Source organism: Aspergillus fijiensis, assembly GCF_003184825.1.
Source record: "Aspergillus fijiensis CBS 313.89 unplaced genomic scaffold BO72scaffold_2, whole genome shotgun sequence".
NCBI lineage: Eukaryota > Fungi > Ascomycota > Eurotiomycetes > Eurotiales > Aspergillaceae > Aspergillus > Aspergillus fijiensis.
This window is the reverse complement of record NW_024468978.1, coordinates 35027-49717: the sequence shown is the minus strand read 5'-3', so window position 1 is coordinate 49717 and position 14691 is coordinate 35027. Positions and strand designations below refer to the sequence as shown.

The following is a 14691-nucleotide window of genomic DNA, read 5'->3' as shown; positions in this document are numbered from 1 at the left end:
TATAAGTCTATCCGCCGCAAATATGTACCCGGCCTAGGAATAATCTCACTACCTTAATCAATACTGGGTACTCTAGCCCCACCAACCCTACCTGTCCCAACGTCAACACCACTACTGTCAGATTATATGAATGATCGATTATGGCAGATTTATCTCATACCTATATCCTCCACAAAGTATTAGCCAAAGACCAAACCCAAAGTAATCTCTCCCTATTCAAAACATCTCAATTACAAACAACCCAAACCCAGCCCCCCGGACAGCAGATACAGGATATATATCAGCCCCAAACCCTCGGCCCAAACGTCGTCTCATTCCCGCGCAGCTCCAACCACGGCGTTCCCTTCCCGTCGACCGTCCCGCCACTAACGGTGTTACCCCACCAACTGAACGTGACCCCCGGTAGGGTTAGGGCGAAGAAGATGACGATGGCGGCGACGGCGACGCCCGAGTCCAGCGCCGCCGAGAGCACGTAGTTGTATTTGGCCCACCAGTGGGGGCGGCGGGTTTTGATGAACTGGGCACCCATAAACTTTGTGAGTGGGTGTTGCGTTTCTGGCCCAGGTGGTGGCTTGGGGGTATGGTGATTGGGAAGGCACATACCTTGTTGAAGATGAAACTCACCACGAAGGCGGTGGAGTAGTTTATCCCGGTCTGCGACCCAATTAGTATTGTGTTGTTTCGTGGTGGGGGCGGGGGTGATTCTGATGGTGACGAGGGAATGAGGGGGGGGGGGGGGGGGGGTCACGTACAGCAGGAGGCAGATTCCCCGTTCCCGCGAAGAAGATCGGCCAGTGGATGGCTTTCAGGAGTTGCGAGTTGGGGTACTTCTTGCGCGCGAAGAAGGTCAGGATCGGGAGGAGGGCGCCCAGCCAGAAGAAGTGCAGGAGGCCTGAGTACATGGCTCCGATGTTGTAGAGGCGCGCGGGGCCGATGGCTTTTTGTTTTACAGTAGGTTGTTAGTATAGGCCGTTCTTTGGGAAGCAGAGAAGGGAGTCGATGGTTGGGTTGTCGGGTTCGAGCTTACCTCCCCAGAAGACGGCGCTGTTGTAGTTGACTCGGCCCTGGGGGCAGGTGAAGTTGTCCGGTTGGTCTTCGGAGCAGACGTCTTTGACGTGGCCTAGCATCCAGAGGAGGACGCCGTCTGTCCTTGGGTTAGTCCACGAGGGTTGAGGATGGCTTGCCGCGGTGGATGCGTACTTTGGGTTAAGGTGCCGAGGATGCAGGCGATGAGCTGCGCGACGAAGAGGGTCCGGCGCGGGATTTTCATGTATAGCCCCAGCTATACGAGATGCCTTTTAGATGATTTCCAGAAGAAGAGGCGGGTGCGTGCGACGTACCTTCATGTCTGCTGCGTAGTACATTGCTTGGCTCAGGCCGGTGTATGCGTAGAACTGGCATTTATTAGCATAACACAGTGGTATTTGGTAGAGTTTTGTACGCACCTTGAAAATCAACAGCACAAGGGGCTTCCCCTGAAGAAGGTACCCGCAGATGATCTCACCCAACCCTGTCAAGTTGTTACTGTTCAGATTGGCAATCGCATACACCGTCCCGACGGGAATCACGTAGATCACCGCCAGCGCCAGCGTGATGAAGAGACCCCAGAAGGGGAGTCCCGTGTGCCAAACGTACTGGGTCATGATGGAAAGACCCACGATGACAACCTGGACACATTAGACAACCGACATGCCTAAGTGATAGCATTGTACGTACCGTGAGCACCGCATACCACCACCAAGGAACATCCGGGTACCGGGACAGGAGTCTCGCGTGGATGTCTTTCTTACTCTGGCCTCTGAACGTGCTGATTATGTCTTTAGTATGGTATAGCAGGACGTGCGTGATCAGGCAGCTCAGGACAGCGAATCCCACTCCATAGCTGAGAGAGAAGGTGACGGGCAGGAAGATCGGGCTGTACGCTTTGTACTTCTCCTCATCGAACGTGCCGGCTTCGTCCAGGATACGGCTTGAGTTGTAGAGGTTGCCAGTGTTGTCGTACGCGTCAGAGCTCGTCAGAGGCAGGTACGCGGTATACCAGGTGTTGGTGTAGTAGAGAATGGGCGCTACCACGGCGAACAGACAGAACCACCCCGCAAATACGTTGGCCTGGGCCCAGAATGGGATGGTCAGCGGCGATGTGTTGTATGCAATCTGGCTCCAGTCGAACGTGGTGGGTAGATAGCCCAGACCAGTCGTCATTCCAAATAGGTTGTTCAATACTTTGTTGTCTATACCGATGTTAGTGAGTCTTTATGATTATGGGGAGGGTTGGCGTACTAGGAGCCGCCCAGCAGATAAAAGCGAAAGTACTCAGGCCCGTGAAGATATACCCAGGGAACCAATACCAGCAGAAGCTTCCAATGCAAACATATAGAAAGAACCTGTATCGAGAGATCTTCCAGCCGTCGGCGATCGGATTAGCCCCACTGTGCAGTGTTTGGAAAAGTGCAACATTAGCAAGTGTTGAAGGCCAGATCTGATGATAGTATTAGCCAGGTCTGTTAGTTACTCGGATCACCCAGCAGTACATACCATCTGCGGTGGCTCAACGATATAGCGGTAGGTCAGGCCAGCAAGGCCCAGCCCGAACAATTGCATGGTCAGAGAGAGTAAGATCTGGTAGCCGACTGGAGTCGACATGTTGAGGTACACTTTCTGTGCTTGAATGATGGCACTGGCCTGGTTTGAGTGCTATCGTCAGTAACCCCAAAGTACAGGCCGCCTAGAGCCAAAGACTTCATACCCATGATTGATTGAAACTGAGATTCGACATTATCGTGATCACCGCATGTTCTTTGATGTTGAAATGATGGTCCGGGTTGATATCCAGTTCCCATCGCCCAATTTTGTACTTCATGATGGGTAGAGCCTTCGCGAAGGCACAACCCATAGGATAACTGATAAGCTGCGCCACGAGCGAGGTGATGGTCACGCTCGGATATCGCATGGAGAAGAACTGGTTCACACCCGTGCCGATCTTGGATGGCAGTCAGTATGCAAGGTAGATCTCGGCGAGGGGCAGGACCTACCAGAGTGAAAACAATGCCAAGGAACCACATTCGAAACGTGTTGACGGGAGTATGGGGTCGTCGGTGTTTGGCACGTTGGCCCGTACTTCCAGGTATGGGGAGTTGTCGGAGTCAATGGTGTATTCAACGGTACTACTCTCACCGATGGCGATCTCCAAGGCATCGGCGCTATTCAAGGGCTTTTTGGAGATGCCATCGCCAGAGGGGACTGGATCCGCAGCATAGTTCTCGACATCTGCGCAATGCAGTGTCTCTGACTGAATCTGTGTCATGAGAGCAAGTATGCCAGGCGAAGTGGGAGATGTTTATCGCCTGGAAGAGCAGGTGAGGGCAGAAAATGTACGAAGATTATTCTCCGGAGGGTACTGAATCATCTGGCATTCCCATGCCGGCTTTTGTAGCCAGCGGCGACAGACATCGCGCCTTGAGCGACTGACCGGTAGAATTCCATACTGAAGGAATAGATAAGCCATTAAACCATGCACTAAAAGATGCAACCAGACGGTAGGGAAATCAGTAGATTAGAGGCTTGTCCTGATAGAAGAAGCGGCTGAGGCCGATCTCAACGGGTTGAACTGCCATAATGCGGAGTCGAAAACGGGGTAAGCAAATTGAGAGGCGCCATGAACCTGGAAGTAATCCTCAAGCCACGCGACAAGATTTGAAAAGTAGGTAAGGTCCAAGCGGGCGAATGACAGCGAGCGGCACTGATAAATCCCGAGTATATCTTGTAGGATGCAATGGTCTTTACACATATCAACGCCTGTGGCGACCAAGCTCGTATGATAGCAAATGTTGGTCTAGCCCCGAGAAACCATTTTACCTCATGCACTTGACAATTGACACCATCGCCCCAGACAAGAAGAAGCGTTTGTTTTGGTCGCAGTGATGCTCTGTCGTACCAGGGGCAAGCCTAAGCCCTTCTCGCTGGGCCGAGGTCGGCGATTAGGAGCGGCCCCGCCCATCGGAGCTGCAGCCGGACAGAATCCAGGGAAGGAAGCTTTTATCGTATCGTATCGCTGCACAGTCCAATGCGGGGAACCTTAGGTAAATTATGCTGTGTTGGAGACTTGGAGGCATGTCCGCTCTTATCGATAAGCATCGCGTGGACCTTCCTGGCTATCGATCACCCAGAAAATGGCAACATCTCATGATCCCAGCGACTTGGCGTCTTGTGTCCTTATAAGAGTAGTCAATCTGACAGTAGACGAGTCTGGCCTTATCACATCCATCTTCACTTGAGAGAGCGACAACGCAGGAGCCAGCTTTCCTTCTCCATACAGACCTCGCCACATTCACCTTCTGATCCCGTCACATACTGCATCCGAGGCCATCACACCGCACGCCAGGATGGTCACGAAAGACTCCTCCATCTTGATTGTTGGAGCAGGCACCTGGGGCTGTTCCACCGCCCTTCATCTCGCTCGCAGAGGGTACAAGAATGTCACAGTCCTAGACCCCTACCCCGTCCCGTCTGCCATCTCGGCTGGAAACGATGTCAATAAGGTCATTTCTTCCGGGCAATATAGCAATAGAAAGGATGAAATCGAGGTGAACGAGATGCTCGGCGAGCAAGCCTTCCAAGGGTGGCTGAACGACCCCCTCTTCAAGCCATACTACCACGACACGGGCCTGCTGATGTCGGCTTGCACGCCAGCTGGACTGAGCCGCCTGGGTGTCAAGGTCAGGCCCGAGGCAGATCCGAACCTCGTCGAAATGACTCAACCAGAGCAGTTTCAGAGCCTCGCACCCGAGGTGCTCAAGGGCGGTTTCCCAGGTTGGAAGGGATTTTTCCTCCGTTCTGGCGCCGGCTGGGCCCATGCCCGCAATGCCCTCGTGGCTGCTGCAAGAGAAGCCCAGAGACTGGGTGTGAGATTCGTGACTGGAAACCCGGCCGGCAAGGTGATCACGCTGATCTTCGAGAACAACGACGTCAAGGGCGCCGTCACGGCCGACGGCAAGATCTGGCGGGCGGACCAAACGATCCTCTGCGCGGGTGCAAACGCAGGGCAATTCCTGGACTTTAAGGATCAACTGCGTCCGACCGCTTGGACGCTTGTTCATATCGCGCTGACGCCTGAGGAGCGTCCGCTCTACAAGAACATGCCCGTTATCTTCAACATCGAGAAAGGATTCTTCTTCGAGCCGGATGAGGAGAAGGGAGAGATCAAGATCTGCGACGAGCATCCTGGCTACACCAACATGATCCAATCCCCGGAGGGCAAGTTGCAGAGCCTGCCCTTTGAGATGACACAAGTGCCTCTGGAGTCCGAAAAGCGAGTACGGGCGCTTCTTGCGGAAACGGTACCTCAACTTGCAAATCGCCCGTTCAGCTTTGCGCGCATCTGCTGGTGTGCCGATACTGCCAATCGCGAGTTTATCATTGATCGTCACCCACAACACAAGTCGCTCATTCTGGGTTGCGGCGCTTCAGGCAGAGGTAGGTTCTCTGAATTGCAAATCCCGGGAAGGCGTGCAAGTGCTGACTATCATCATGACAATAGGTTACAAATATCTGCCATCCATTGGAAGCTTGATCGTCGACGCTATGGAAGATAAGGTCCCGGCGAAGGTCCACGAGCTGATTCGGTGGAGTCCAGAGATTGCCTCTAACAGAGATTGGAATGACACGCTGGGCAGATTTGGGGGTCCCAACAAAGTCATGGATTTCCATGATGTGAAAGAATGGACGAATGTGAGATATAGGGATATATCCAAGTTATAGTGCGGGCAAGGAGAGAAGAGAAAATTCCAAAATGTATATAATACCAGGAATAGGATTTATCCAAACATGCAAGATACAAATCACTGGTAGACAGGATCAGAGTAGCAAAAAGCAAACAATCACCATGTACCGCCCCCACATAGCTCTAGGGTATCACAGAATACAACGAAAAAATAAGTAGAAAGAGTATGTCTACCGACCACGAGGCGACGTCGCCTCGGCAAGTGCATAGGACTCCTCCCGAGCCTCCCATTGGCGCGAGGCTGATCCTATCTGCTGCTCTTCATCATCCGCAATTTTGGAAAAGCCGTCAGAGCCTGAGATCTCTTCCCTTCCGTAAGGCTCGTCGCATGTGACTGAGCGCAGGGGTGGGAAATAGCGGCGGTACGAGAATTGGCCCACAAAGAAGCCAAGGATTGAGCCGCACGTAACATCGTAGACGTCATGACGGTAGTCGTCCAAGCGGGAGATTGCGATCATAAGCGCGCACAATAGCGGTACGAATGCCACCAGACAACGGCATAGGTCGGTCCGGGGTCGGAAAATGCGCATCTGGCCGCACAGGAACCTATGATCCGACAGTGGTAAGCAGCCTTTCGTTATATAATGGAAAGTAGAAGCTTACAGTGTCAAATAGCCCAATCCAGCAAATGAGAAGCTGCTGTGTCCGCTGGGGAAACTCCTCCACCCTTCTTGAAGGATGTGTTCACTTGACTGCGTGCACACAGTCCATGCGACCAACGACTCAGCCGGGGTTCCCTTCTTGGGAAGGCAGCGCGAAATCAAATCCGGCCGCGGTCGACCAACAGAGTTCTTGATTATATCGGTGATGAGTGATGTCAACATGACAGCGATCAAGAAGCCCAGCAGGGTGACTTGAACTTTGTGAGGGGAGGATCGAAACGTCGCAGCCCAAACGAGGAGGATCAGGAAAGGAATGACACCGGCGTACACAATGGACCAGACTGGAGGCCAGTAGTGAGCACACGAGCATATCTATCATTTGGGAGTATGGGAGACCTTACCGACTGGAACTCTCTCGACGACGGCGAAGGGATATTGGATTGCCTTGTTGTCCAAGGAGAACATGCGGTGGAAGGGGGTAACAAATAGTTGTATCTACATATGTGCAATAAAGTTAGCCTTCACAACAAGATAGTCACCGGGGCAAAGCGTGTGCCTACCAATATCCAAAAACCGACAATACACGCCAGCGCGATAGTGTCCAGCACGGGGTACGATCGCTGATAAAGACGAGACATCGTGCCGGTTATTTCGCTCTGGTGGGTAAGGGGGGATGCTGTACCAGCAGCAAAGCCATTGCGAGGCATATTTCAAGCACTCTATCAGGTAGGAAAAAGGCCTTGCAAGGCCGGCAATCGTCAGCGCCGAAGAGGGTGGGTGTTGATGAATTGAAATTAAACCAAGAGGAAGATCAGCGAAGCGGAGATGGAAAGTGGCCGCGCTGGCCGGCTTCTGAGCACGGACCAACTCCGCCCAGTCTCCGCATTGCCGCCGCCTCAATCCAACTTGACTCTTCCGCTTCATCTGAGTCCAGACGCAATCCGCCGAATCAACCGATCCTTTGGCAACTGTCCCTGCAATCGGAAACTTCCACATAAAGAATGGCCGAAGCAGGGCAACCACGAACTCTTACGACGGCCTTCGCTCCGCCCCCGCCATTATGGAAACACTTCACCCCCGATAACATCAAGCGATTGGAACAAATCAAGAAAGAAGCTTCCAAAGGCGAGGATGGCAAGCCGCGGAAGAAGAAATGGACGCCAGCTGAGCTCCGCGAACTGGACCTTCCACCTGAGCTACGATGTCTCGTACCACCAGCAATCCCGACGTCCGGACATTATAGCGTTTTCGGGGAGCTTCAAAGCGTCAGTCCTCGTACCTCCCCGCACATCATAGGCCCGCTACTCATATTCTCGTCTAGTTGTCAACCGCTTTACCATCGCTCCAAGAACAAGGAATCACACAGCTCTATCCCTCGACCCCGCCTGCCGAGACCGATGAACAAGAACCATCCCAACCGACCCTGCCATTGAACCACGCATACTATCTACTCAAAATCAGCAAGTCCCTCCTATTGAACTTCCTAGAATTCGTCGGCATTCTCTCGGTCGCTCCGGAACAGTTCGAGGCCAAGGTGGAAGACCTGCGCAATCTGTTCATCAACGCCCACCACCTCCTGAATCTCTACCGGCCGCACCAGGCTCGCGAGTCGCTGATCATGATGATGGAGGAACAATTGAACCGAACGAAGCAGGAGGTTGAAGAAATGGACAACCTCAAGGCTGAAATCACGGGAGTTCTGGAGCGGCTCGAGGCTGACGGCCAAGCTGCGCAAGCGTCAGCGCAGGCCGACAAGGATAGCAAACAAAGTCTGGCCACGGACGAGCAAGCCCTTGAGGACGCAAAACTGGTCTGGGATCTGTTGGACGAGAAGATCAATAGTTGAGCTTTTCCTACAAGATCGCTTTTTCTCCCCCGGCATCCTACGTCCCGCAGCTTAGTGCTGCCGAGTCTAGCTGCTCAGCTGTACTACAAAAGCGCGATTCAGTCCCAGATCAGCTCCAATAGGGGGAGAAATTGGGCAAATCGATCATGACTCATGACTATTGGTAAAGTCATCGAGTCTACACCGAGATCTCCAGGTCGTGCCGGCCGACCGCGACATGGCACCTCGCGCTGCGCTGCGCGGAGCCATCCACATCCATTCCGGGCCGTCATTGTTCCTTGTGCGATCACGTGTCGCACTAATCCCGCGCCTTTAAATTTCTACTCATTTTTCCTCCCGCCGTGATCTTTCATGATACCTCCTTGGTCAAGGCGTTATGATGGCCTACCTCAGCAATGCAATTCAATGAACTCTTTCAGCATCGCATCTCGATTTTGTCTACTGTACTAATGGTAAGCTCCACCAGAACACCCTCCCACATCCTCAATCCTACTATGATGATTTGCGTTTATTTATGTTTCAACCCCATCTGAGAGTACTTTTGTACTTTTTGATTACAATTACGCATCCTTCATTCGCATTCTTCTGAAACCAAGCTCTCAAAGCTTGTCTTGCCTGCATTTCAGCCATTACTGTCATTCAAGTGATTTTGAATTGCATTGCTGACTTACCCCAGTTTCCAGGATCCCTTGCTACAGTATATGATGAATAGCTCAAATGAATATGAAATCTTTTTTTATCAGATCCTGTCTCCTTTTGTATTCTGTAATCGGTTTCTTGCCGCTATTTATATGTGTGTAGTAGCGTAGTCTCGATCATTGCTCATGTCAATGCCCTCATCGAAGCATGAATGATCTAAGCTCGCGTGCGTCTGGCTGTATGTGCCCTCCCCACATCTCCCGTTATACGGCTGGAATCACCCAGATCTATAAGTCTCTCCGTCCTCTATATATGCCAGGTCTGTACAAGCACCTTCTAGGCAGTAGACTCCAGCGCAACGACCCTTTTGAAGTAACTCAACAAAGACAATCCCGACCCGCGCAATCCAGCGCCTCACGCCAGACCCCTCTAACAAGAAAATCAAGAATTATCAAGCAAAGAAGAAGAAAAGAATAGAGGGAGACTACGCAGCAGCCCGCTCATTCCAGGCCTTCTCGATCGCGCAGCTAGCCAGTCGATACAGCTCCGTCACGAAGTCGGCGACCATCTTGATGTGCACGATCTCGTTGACCGAGGCGGGCTGGCGCAGGAAGATCCGCTCCATCATGCCCTTGGCCGTCTTGAGGAGGCCCAGGTCCTTGGTGGCCTGCGGGTCGGTGGGGTTCTGCAGGATGTTGCAGAAGATCGCGAGGAGGGCGGACATGGGGTAGAAGATGAGGGTCCTGTTTGCGGGGGTTAGAGGATGCTATTTCATTTGTGTGCTGGTTGAAACGGGAACAAGCGAAGGAGAGGGAGAAATACCAAGTGGGCTGGTTGGGTGGGGGGAGGAAGGGATGAGACTAACCAGAATATGCCCGCCACCAGAACGTGCTCAGACGCCTGGAGATACAGCAAGGTGGAGCGGCTCGCTTCGACCGAGAGGGCCAGGCTGGAATTCACGCCGTCCATGATCCCGAACTGGTCCTTCGTCCAGGACTGGCAGCGGCTGCTGGCCTGGTGGATGATGGTCATGCACAGGTGGTAGTTCAGCCGCAGCATCACCTTGTGCATGTTGGCGTCTGGGTCCGGGGTCTCCTGGGAGAAGGAGAGCGTGGGGCGCCACTGCTGCGGGATCGAGAGCCGCCAGCGCTCGAGGTCGTCGTCGAGCTCGCGGATATCTTTCAGAAGCTCCGCATCGGTCTTCTTCAGCGCCCGGAACGAGTACAGCGCGCTGTACGCCCGCGACTTAATGATACTAAGCCGGATGTCCACCGGGTAGAGCGGGTCCTCGTCCGTCTTGCGGGTGGGCAGCATGCAGTCCGCGCCGTGCGCGTGTAGGGTGTCCATGTAGTTGGGGGGTAAGGTCAGGTCGCAGTTGTCGTCGCTGAAGGTCTGCGGCTGCCCCGTGCGCAGGGAGACGTCCTTCTCGAACGTGTAACAGAGCCAGAAGATGCGCCGGATGTGCTGCTGGGTGCGCACGCTGGTCTCGTCGGGAAGCGACGCCAGGTATTCGGGCGAATAGCAGAACGCCGTGTGACCTCCAAGGATGAAGATCATGCGAGCGGCTAGCCCGCCGTAGTAGTTTGCGGATTGTAGGTTTCCGGTCACAAGCTCGTACACTGCCTATGTGGGGTTAGCAAACGATATGCAAGCATCATCCCCTGTGTGAGCAGCAATGACCAGCAAGAGACCCATTGATGGCATCAAATGCTTTTGTTGATAGGTAAGGCAGGATGTACAATCCGAAAGGCGTAGACTTACCAGCATTGTAATCACTTGCAGTCCTTCCAGGGAACTTGTTTCTTGCAAGATCTGAGGCACGAGATACTGCGCCTTGACAATATAAGCCTCGTTATCCACCGGAACCAACCCTCTGTGTAGTTCAAACTCAGGGGTGGGTATGAGACTTGCAAAAGCCACGAACGCAAAGATGGAGGCTCGAACGCTTGCCCTCTCATATGGGACCCGGCCATGTGGCTGCTCGTATGCTGCGTTGATGGTCTCTCTGTACAAGACCGGATCCAAAACCGGGAAGATCAGCCGCATCAATGTCGAGCAAAACATGTTATAGTAGCTCTCGACGATGTGCCGTTCTGGGAGCTCAAATGCGTTCTCTGTGGTGGAGTTCATCATCAGAGCATCGTAGTTGAACGCCCTCTGTCGTTCCCACGGAGTCCTGACAGAACTGACTAGCCTGCTGAATGAGACATTCTGGCCCGTCCTCGCTTGAACCCATTGCCTTCCCTCTGGTAGCAATAAAGGAATACCGGTGAACAGGTTGAACACACCGAGCTCGCGCCCTGCAAAGTGCAGAGCCACCGACGACGAGCCCGAGCTCTGCTTGTAAGGCGCGGGAGAAGCCTCGGAGGATACGTCTGGAACACTGCTTGGTGCACGAATCCGCACATTGTCGTCTCTTCCGGCCGGGGCTGCTTGACATCAGTCAGCGAAGCCGAAGAGGCTATGCTCAATTTGGACGAACCCGGTTCATTCATCAACTTGCTGCCCAAGAGCTTCTCTATCCGCTCAATTCGCTCGGCTAGATCTGATGAATCTCCTGGACTAGCATTCCTACGGTCGATTAGATTTCCCCCGGGTCAAGCAAATGAGTGTCTTCTGGATTCGGTGGCCATGCATACCCCCTTACAGTTTTAGCGATCTTCCGCTTCCTCACGGTCACCCTCTCGAACGTGCACGGAATGTCATGATGACTACACCAGTTACATTGCGGCTGCGCGCCATCACATTTGATCTACAGGACGTCAGAGACCAGAAAGAAGAAGTACAGTCCAGGTGGCGAGGCAGACCTTTCTTTTGAAGCACGAGTCGCACGCCCTCGCAATACGTTTCCTGGGCCTCCGGATCTCCTCGTCAGACTTCTCTGCCGAGGACGGCGAGGGAAACATTTAGATGGGGGTATAAATGCTTGAAGAAGTCTATCGAGGTTGTAACGATCTATAAGGGTCTGATATGCCGAAAGAAAAGGTTGCACAACCACAGAAGATCGGATGAAGAAACCCGGTCTTCCGATGCCGCTGACAAATCTCCTCGTGGCAAGTTCTTGCTGCCTTGTGTGCTTTGTAAGCGGACCGCGACTTGGAGCTCGGCCATTCTATTTCCGACTTCCCTTGAATATCTTCACCATTGCATTGAAAGACCCCAATGTATATGAAATGCACTCAATGCCATACGGAACCTTCTCAAAATTACTTGAATAATTACCAAGGCGAAAGGTAGCAGGCTAAAGAAAGAGAAAAGTAAACGAACAGCCCAACAAACCACGATGGCACCGCTAATTCCACCAACCCCCGGCCCACGCCAGCATTTTCATTAATCATCAAATCTTCAGACCTTCGAGACAGTCTTTCAATACAAGTCTATTTGAGGCCATTCAAAGTCTAATCGTCGGCGAAAAGACTGCCACTCATGCACTTAAACCCAGAATCACAAGCGACCGTGACAACCGTCTTTCCCGGCCCCAGCTCTTTCGCCAGAGCAATCGCAGCGACAACATTCAACCCCGTCGACGTTCCAACCAACAAACCCTCTTCTCTCGCAAGTCGCCGACACATCTCACGGGCGTCTTCCTCCGGTATGCCGCGCGCCTCATCATAGAGCTCCCGATCCAAGTGTGCGGGCATGTACCCGAGCCCAATCCCATCGACCTGGTGCGTCCCCGCGCGACCTTCAGTGATGACAGGGGAAGACGCCGGCTCAAGCACTACCACGCGCGTCTGGGGCCATTGGGCCTTCAAGACCCTGGAGACAGCCATCGCCATGCCCGCACCGCCCACAGCGCCGCAGAAGGCATCGATCCCGTCGGGAAACTGCTGCAGTAATTCCCTGCCGATGCCCTCGTAGCCGATCAGCGCGTCGTGGTTGGTGGCCTGATTCGTGTAGAAGTAGTTGTCGCCGGTGTCGACGATCTCTTGTGCGCGTCGCATCATGGACGGGACCAGATCGGGCGTGATCTGGCCTGAGGGACTGTGGATGAGCTCGACCTCCGCCCCCAGGGCACGCATCGTCCGGATCTTTTCGGTGGCGAAAGCGTCGGACGAGACCACGAGGAACTTGTAGCCCTTGACGCCGCAGATGAAGGCGAGCGCGGACCCGGTGCTCCCACCGGTGGCTTCGACCACGGTCATTCCGGGTCGGAGGTCTCCGCGTCGCTCGGCTTCTTCAATCATCGATCGCGCCATTCGGTCTTTGTGCGAACCGGTGGGATTGCCGGTTTCGACTTTGAGGTAGACGTCGGCATGGTTATTGGGGACGACTTTGCGGAGGCGGACCACCGGCGTGTTGCCGATCAAAGCTAGGCTGGAGGATACAGTTGTGGGTGCGACGGTCATGGTGCTTGCTTTTGCAGTACGTATACTGAAGGGTGTTGGCTGGAGACTGAGAAGTTGCTGGTGGTTGAAGCCATGGAGCTCGTACTTAGGGATGGATAAACGTGAGTCACGCCGAGGTATACCCGAGTCTATTCCACTCGCTAATCAATAAGAACGCTAATGAAGAAAGGCGAGGGTCTCGACCCTGAGGGTCGGACCCTCTTATCGAACATGAGAATAATGAGTGTGCGGAGACAAGCCGAGAAAGAGTCATGCCAAGACTAACCGCGGAAAAGTCATCCCAAACAGCTGCAGATCAATACACCTCAAAAACAGAAAACAATAGAAGACCATAGATCATCAAGCGGAACCTTCACAAGCAAGCTTATAGGTATAGTGAGTTAAGTGTCCATGGAACGGCATTCACAAAACGATAGAGTATGGTGCTGCCCATACCTTGCCCTCTACCTGGCCTGATTGGAGTCAAATGAGCGCTCAAGTATCTTGCCAAGTGCAGGGGGAGTCGAGGTATCTATAGGCCAAGTTGTTCCCGAGTGGTGCGGAGGTGTCATGTTACTACTGACATTGGTGGCTGGTTTCTCGTTCCCAGTCGTCGGAGGACTATCCAATACCTTTCTCGATCTTTTGCCAACACCTTTGGTCTTAGGAGACTTGATCGGAGTAGCAGACGGCTCATGACGTGGCCTCGCTCTGAGTTCCATATCTTCTTGAGGGGCTGGAGAAGACTTGGGTGTCTTTGTATCGATTCTTTTTGGAGTCGATGGCGGTGTTTTCTCCGCAGCTTTCTTCCTAGTACACTTGGTCGGAGTAGTGCATGACTCCTTGACTGAATTCGCTCCGGCTTTACTCTCTTTGCGAGGGGACTCGGATGCTTCAGTGTCTTCAATCCGGGCTATCTCGCGGTTCGGCGCAAATGATACCCAAAGGAACAAGATAGCAGGGATGACAAGGTCAAAGACTACTCCAAGCGACAAAAATGCTGCATGCACCACGGATATTGCGTCCGAAGATGTTGGGATGGGTAAACCGCCATAAAATATGGCGGAAATGAGAAGCCTCGCCCATATGATCATTAAAAGGAACCTGGCGGGCCTTGTCAAAGAGTGAGACGTGCGAGTGTCTTTGATTAGAGCAAGGAAGGCTTGGTATCTGTACCTGGCCCGCGCTGGGTTAGTCCATGCTTCCCATCCTGCTCGAATGCAACAACCTTTTGCCTTCGGGTCTGATGTGGAAGTCCGGTTGACCTTGCACGTTTCGCACAAGAAAAACTTAGAAGACTGGCTTTGAAATAAGTCCAGTCGGTCTTGCCAGACAGTCTTCAATATCCCACCACGGGTATATGGCTCATACGTTCGCAGCCAGATTTGCCAAGATTTGATGAGCCCAGACGCATGAGCTATGTCAACATCGAAGTACTCTCTGTGCCTTGTCCCGCAGTTGCAGACATCACTAGATCGCCGGTTGTGTAGCTCGATC

The 14691-nt window shown here is 53.1% G+C and overlaps 7 protein-coding genes across 7 annotated transcripts; 2 read left to right on the top strand and 5 right to left on the bottom strand.

Annotated features, from left to right (window-relative positions):
- Positions 1–153: 153 nt before the first annotated feature.
- On the bottom strand, positions 154–3304 carry optE (small oligopeptide transporter, OPT family; the record flags this gene model as incomplete). Its single annotated transcript, XM_040947231.1, has 12 exons — positions 154–517; positions 604–654; positions 753–937; positions 1028–1144; positions 1201–1282; positions 1341–1394; positions 1446–1667; positions 1717–2231; positions 2281–2479; positions 2536–2682; positions 2747–2980; positions 3107–3304. 12 exons carry the CDS (start codon positions 3302–3304, stop codon positions 281–283), a joined length of 2241 nt encoding a protein of 746 aa, XP_040806260.1. The 3' UTR covers positions 154–280.
- Positions 3305–4190: 886 nt separating this feature from the next.
- On the top strand, positions 4191–5843 carry BO72DRAFT_443695 (NAD(P)/FAD-dependent oxidoreductase). Its single transcript, XM_040943633.1, has 2 exons — positions 4191–5472; positions 5537–5843. The coding sequence occupies exons 1-2, from the start codon at positions 4383–4385 to the stop codon at positions 5755–5757; spliced, it is 1311 nt and encodes a 436-aa protein (XP_040806259.1). The 5' UTR covers positions 4191–4382; the 3' UTR covers positions 5758–5843.
- BO72DRAFT_523605 (phosphatase PAP2 family protein) lies at positions 5544–7165 on the bottom strand. Its single transcript, XM_040949791.1, has 4 exons — positions 6942–7165; positions 6783–6876; positions 6383–6722; positions 5544–6325 (listed from the first exon to the last, which is right to left on the bottom strand). The coding sequence occupies exons 1-4, from the start codon at positions 7086–7088 to the stop codon at positions 5950–5952; spliced, it is 957 nt and encodes a 318-aa protein (XP_040806258.1). The 5' UTR covers positions 7089–7165; the 3' UTR covers positions 5544–5949.
- Positions 7166–7382: 217 nt separating this feature from the next.
- Positions 7383–8227, top strand: med7 (mediator complex subunit MED7; the record flags this gene model as incomplete). The annotated part of the gene is made up of 2 exons (XM_040940833.1): positions 7383–7646; positions 7703–8227. The coding sequence occupies 2 exons, from the start codon at positions 7383–7385 to the stop codon at positions 8225–8227; spliced, it is 789 nt and encodes a 262-aa protein (XP_040806257.1).
- A 1123-nt stretch (positions 8228–9350) lies between these two features.
- BO72DRAFT_366970 (putative C6 transcription factor) lies at positions 9351–11772 on the bottom strand (the record flags this gene model as incomplete). Its single annotated transcript, XM_040940817.1, has 6 exons — positions 9351–9609; positions 9732–10489; positions 10628–11280; positions 11349–11428; positions 11506–11618; positions 11674–11772. The coding sequence occupies 6 exons, from the start codon at positions 11770–11772 to the stop codon at positions 9351–9353; spliced, it is 1962 nt and encodes a 653-aa protein (XP_040806256.1).
- Positions 11773–11951: 179 nt separating this feature from the next.
- BO72DRAFT_85692 (PLP-dependent cysteine synthase family protein) lies at positions 11952–13437 on the bottom strand. Its single transcript, XM_040950775.1, has one exon. It carries the CDS (start codon positions 13213–13215, stop codon positions 12265–12267), a length of 951 nt encoding a protein of 316 aa, XP_040806255.1. The 5' UTR covers positions 13216–13437; the 3' UTR covers positions 11952–12264.
- BO72DRAFT_85422 (uncharacterized protein) lies at positions 13395–14482 on the bottom strand. The gene is made up of 3 exons (XM_040950774.1): positions 14371–14482; positions 13651–14307; positions 13395–13565 (listed from the first exon to the last, which is right to left on the bottom strand). Exon 2 carries the CDS (start codon positions 14286–14288, stop codon positions 13659–13661), a length of 630 nt encoding a protein of 209 aa, XP_040806254.1. The 5' UTR covers positions 14289–14307; positions 14371–14482; the 3' UTR covers positions 13395–13565; positions 13651–13658.
- Positions 14483–14691: the final 209 nt, after the last annotated feature.

Excerpts from the sequence above, each read along its gene's own strand:
- BO72DRAFT_443695 (XM_040943633.1), top strand. The coding sequence starts at position 4,383 with ATGGTCACGAAAGACTCCTCCATCTTGATTGTTGGAGCAGGCACCTGG. Across the intron at positions 5,473-5,536 it reads TTGCGGCGCTTCAGGCAGAG|GTTACAAATATCTGCCATCC; the intron begins GTAGGTTCTCTG and ends TCATGACAATAG.
- BO72DRAFT_523605 (XM_040949791.1), bottom strand. The coding sequence starts at position 7,088 with ATGCCTCGCAATGGCTTTGCTGCTGGTACAGCATCCCCCCTTACCCAC. Across the intron at positions 6,723-6,782 it reads CGTCGAGAGAGTTCCAGTCG|TCTGGTCCATTGTGTACGCC; the intron begins GTAAGGTCTCCC and ends ACTGGCCTCCAG. Across the intron at positions 6,326-6,382 it reads GGATTGGGCTATTTGACACT|GTTCCTGTGCGGCCAGATGC; the intron begins GTAAGCTTCTAC and ends GTCGGATCATAG.
- BO72DRAFT_85692 (XM_040950775.1), bottom strand. The coding sequence starts at position 13,215 with ATGACCGTCGCACCCACAACTGTATCCTCCAGCCTAGCTTTGATCGGC.
- BO72DRAFT_85422 (XM_040950774.1), bottom strand. The coding sequence starts at position 14,288 with ATGATCATATGGGCGAGGCTTCTCATTTCCGCCATATTTTATGGCGGT.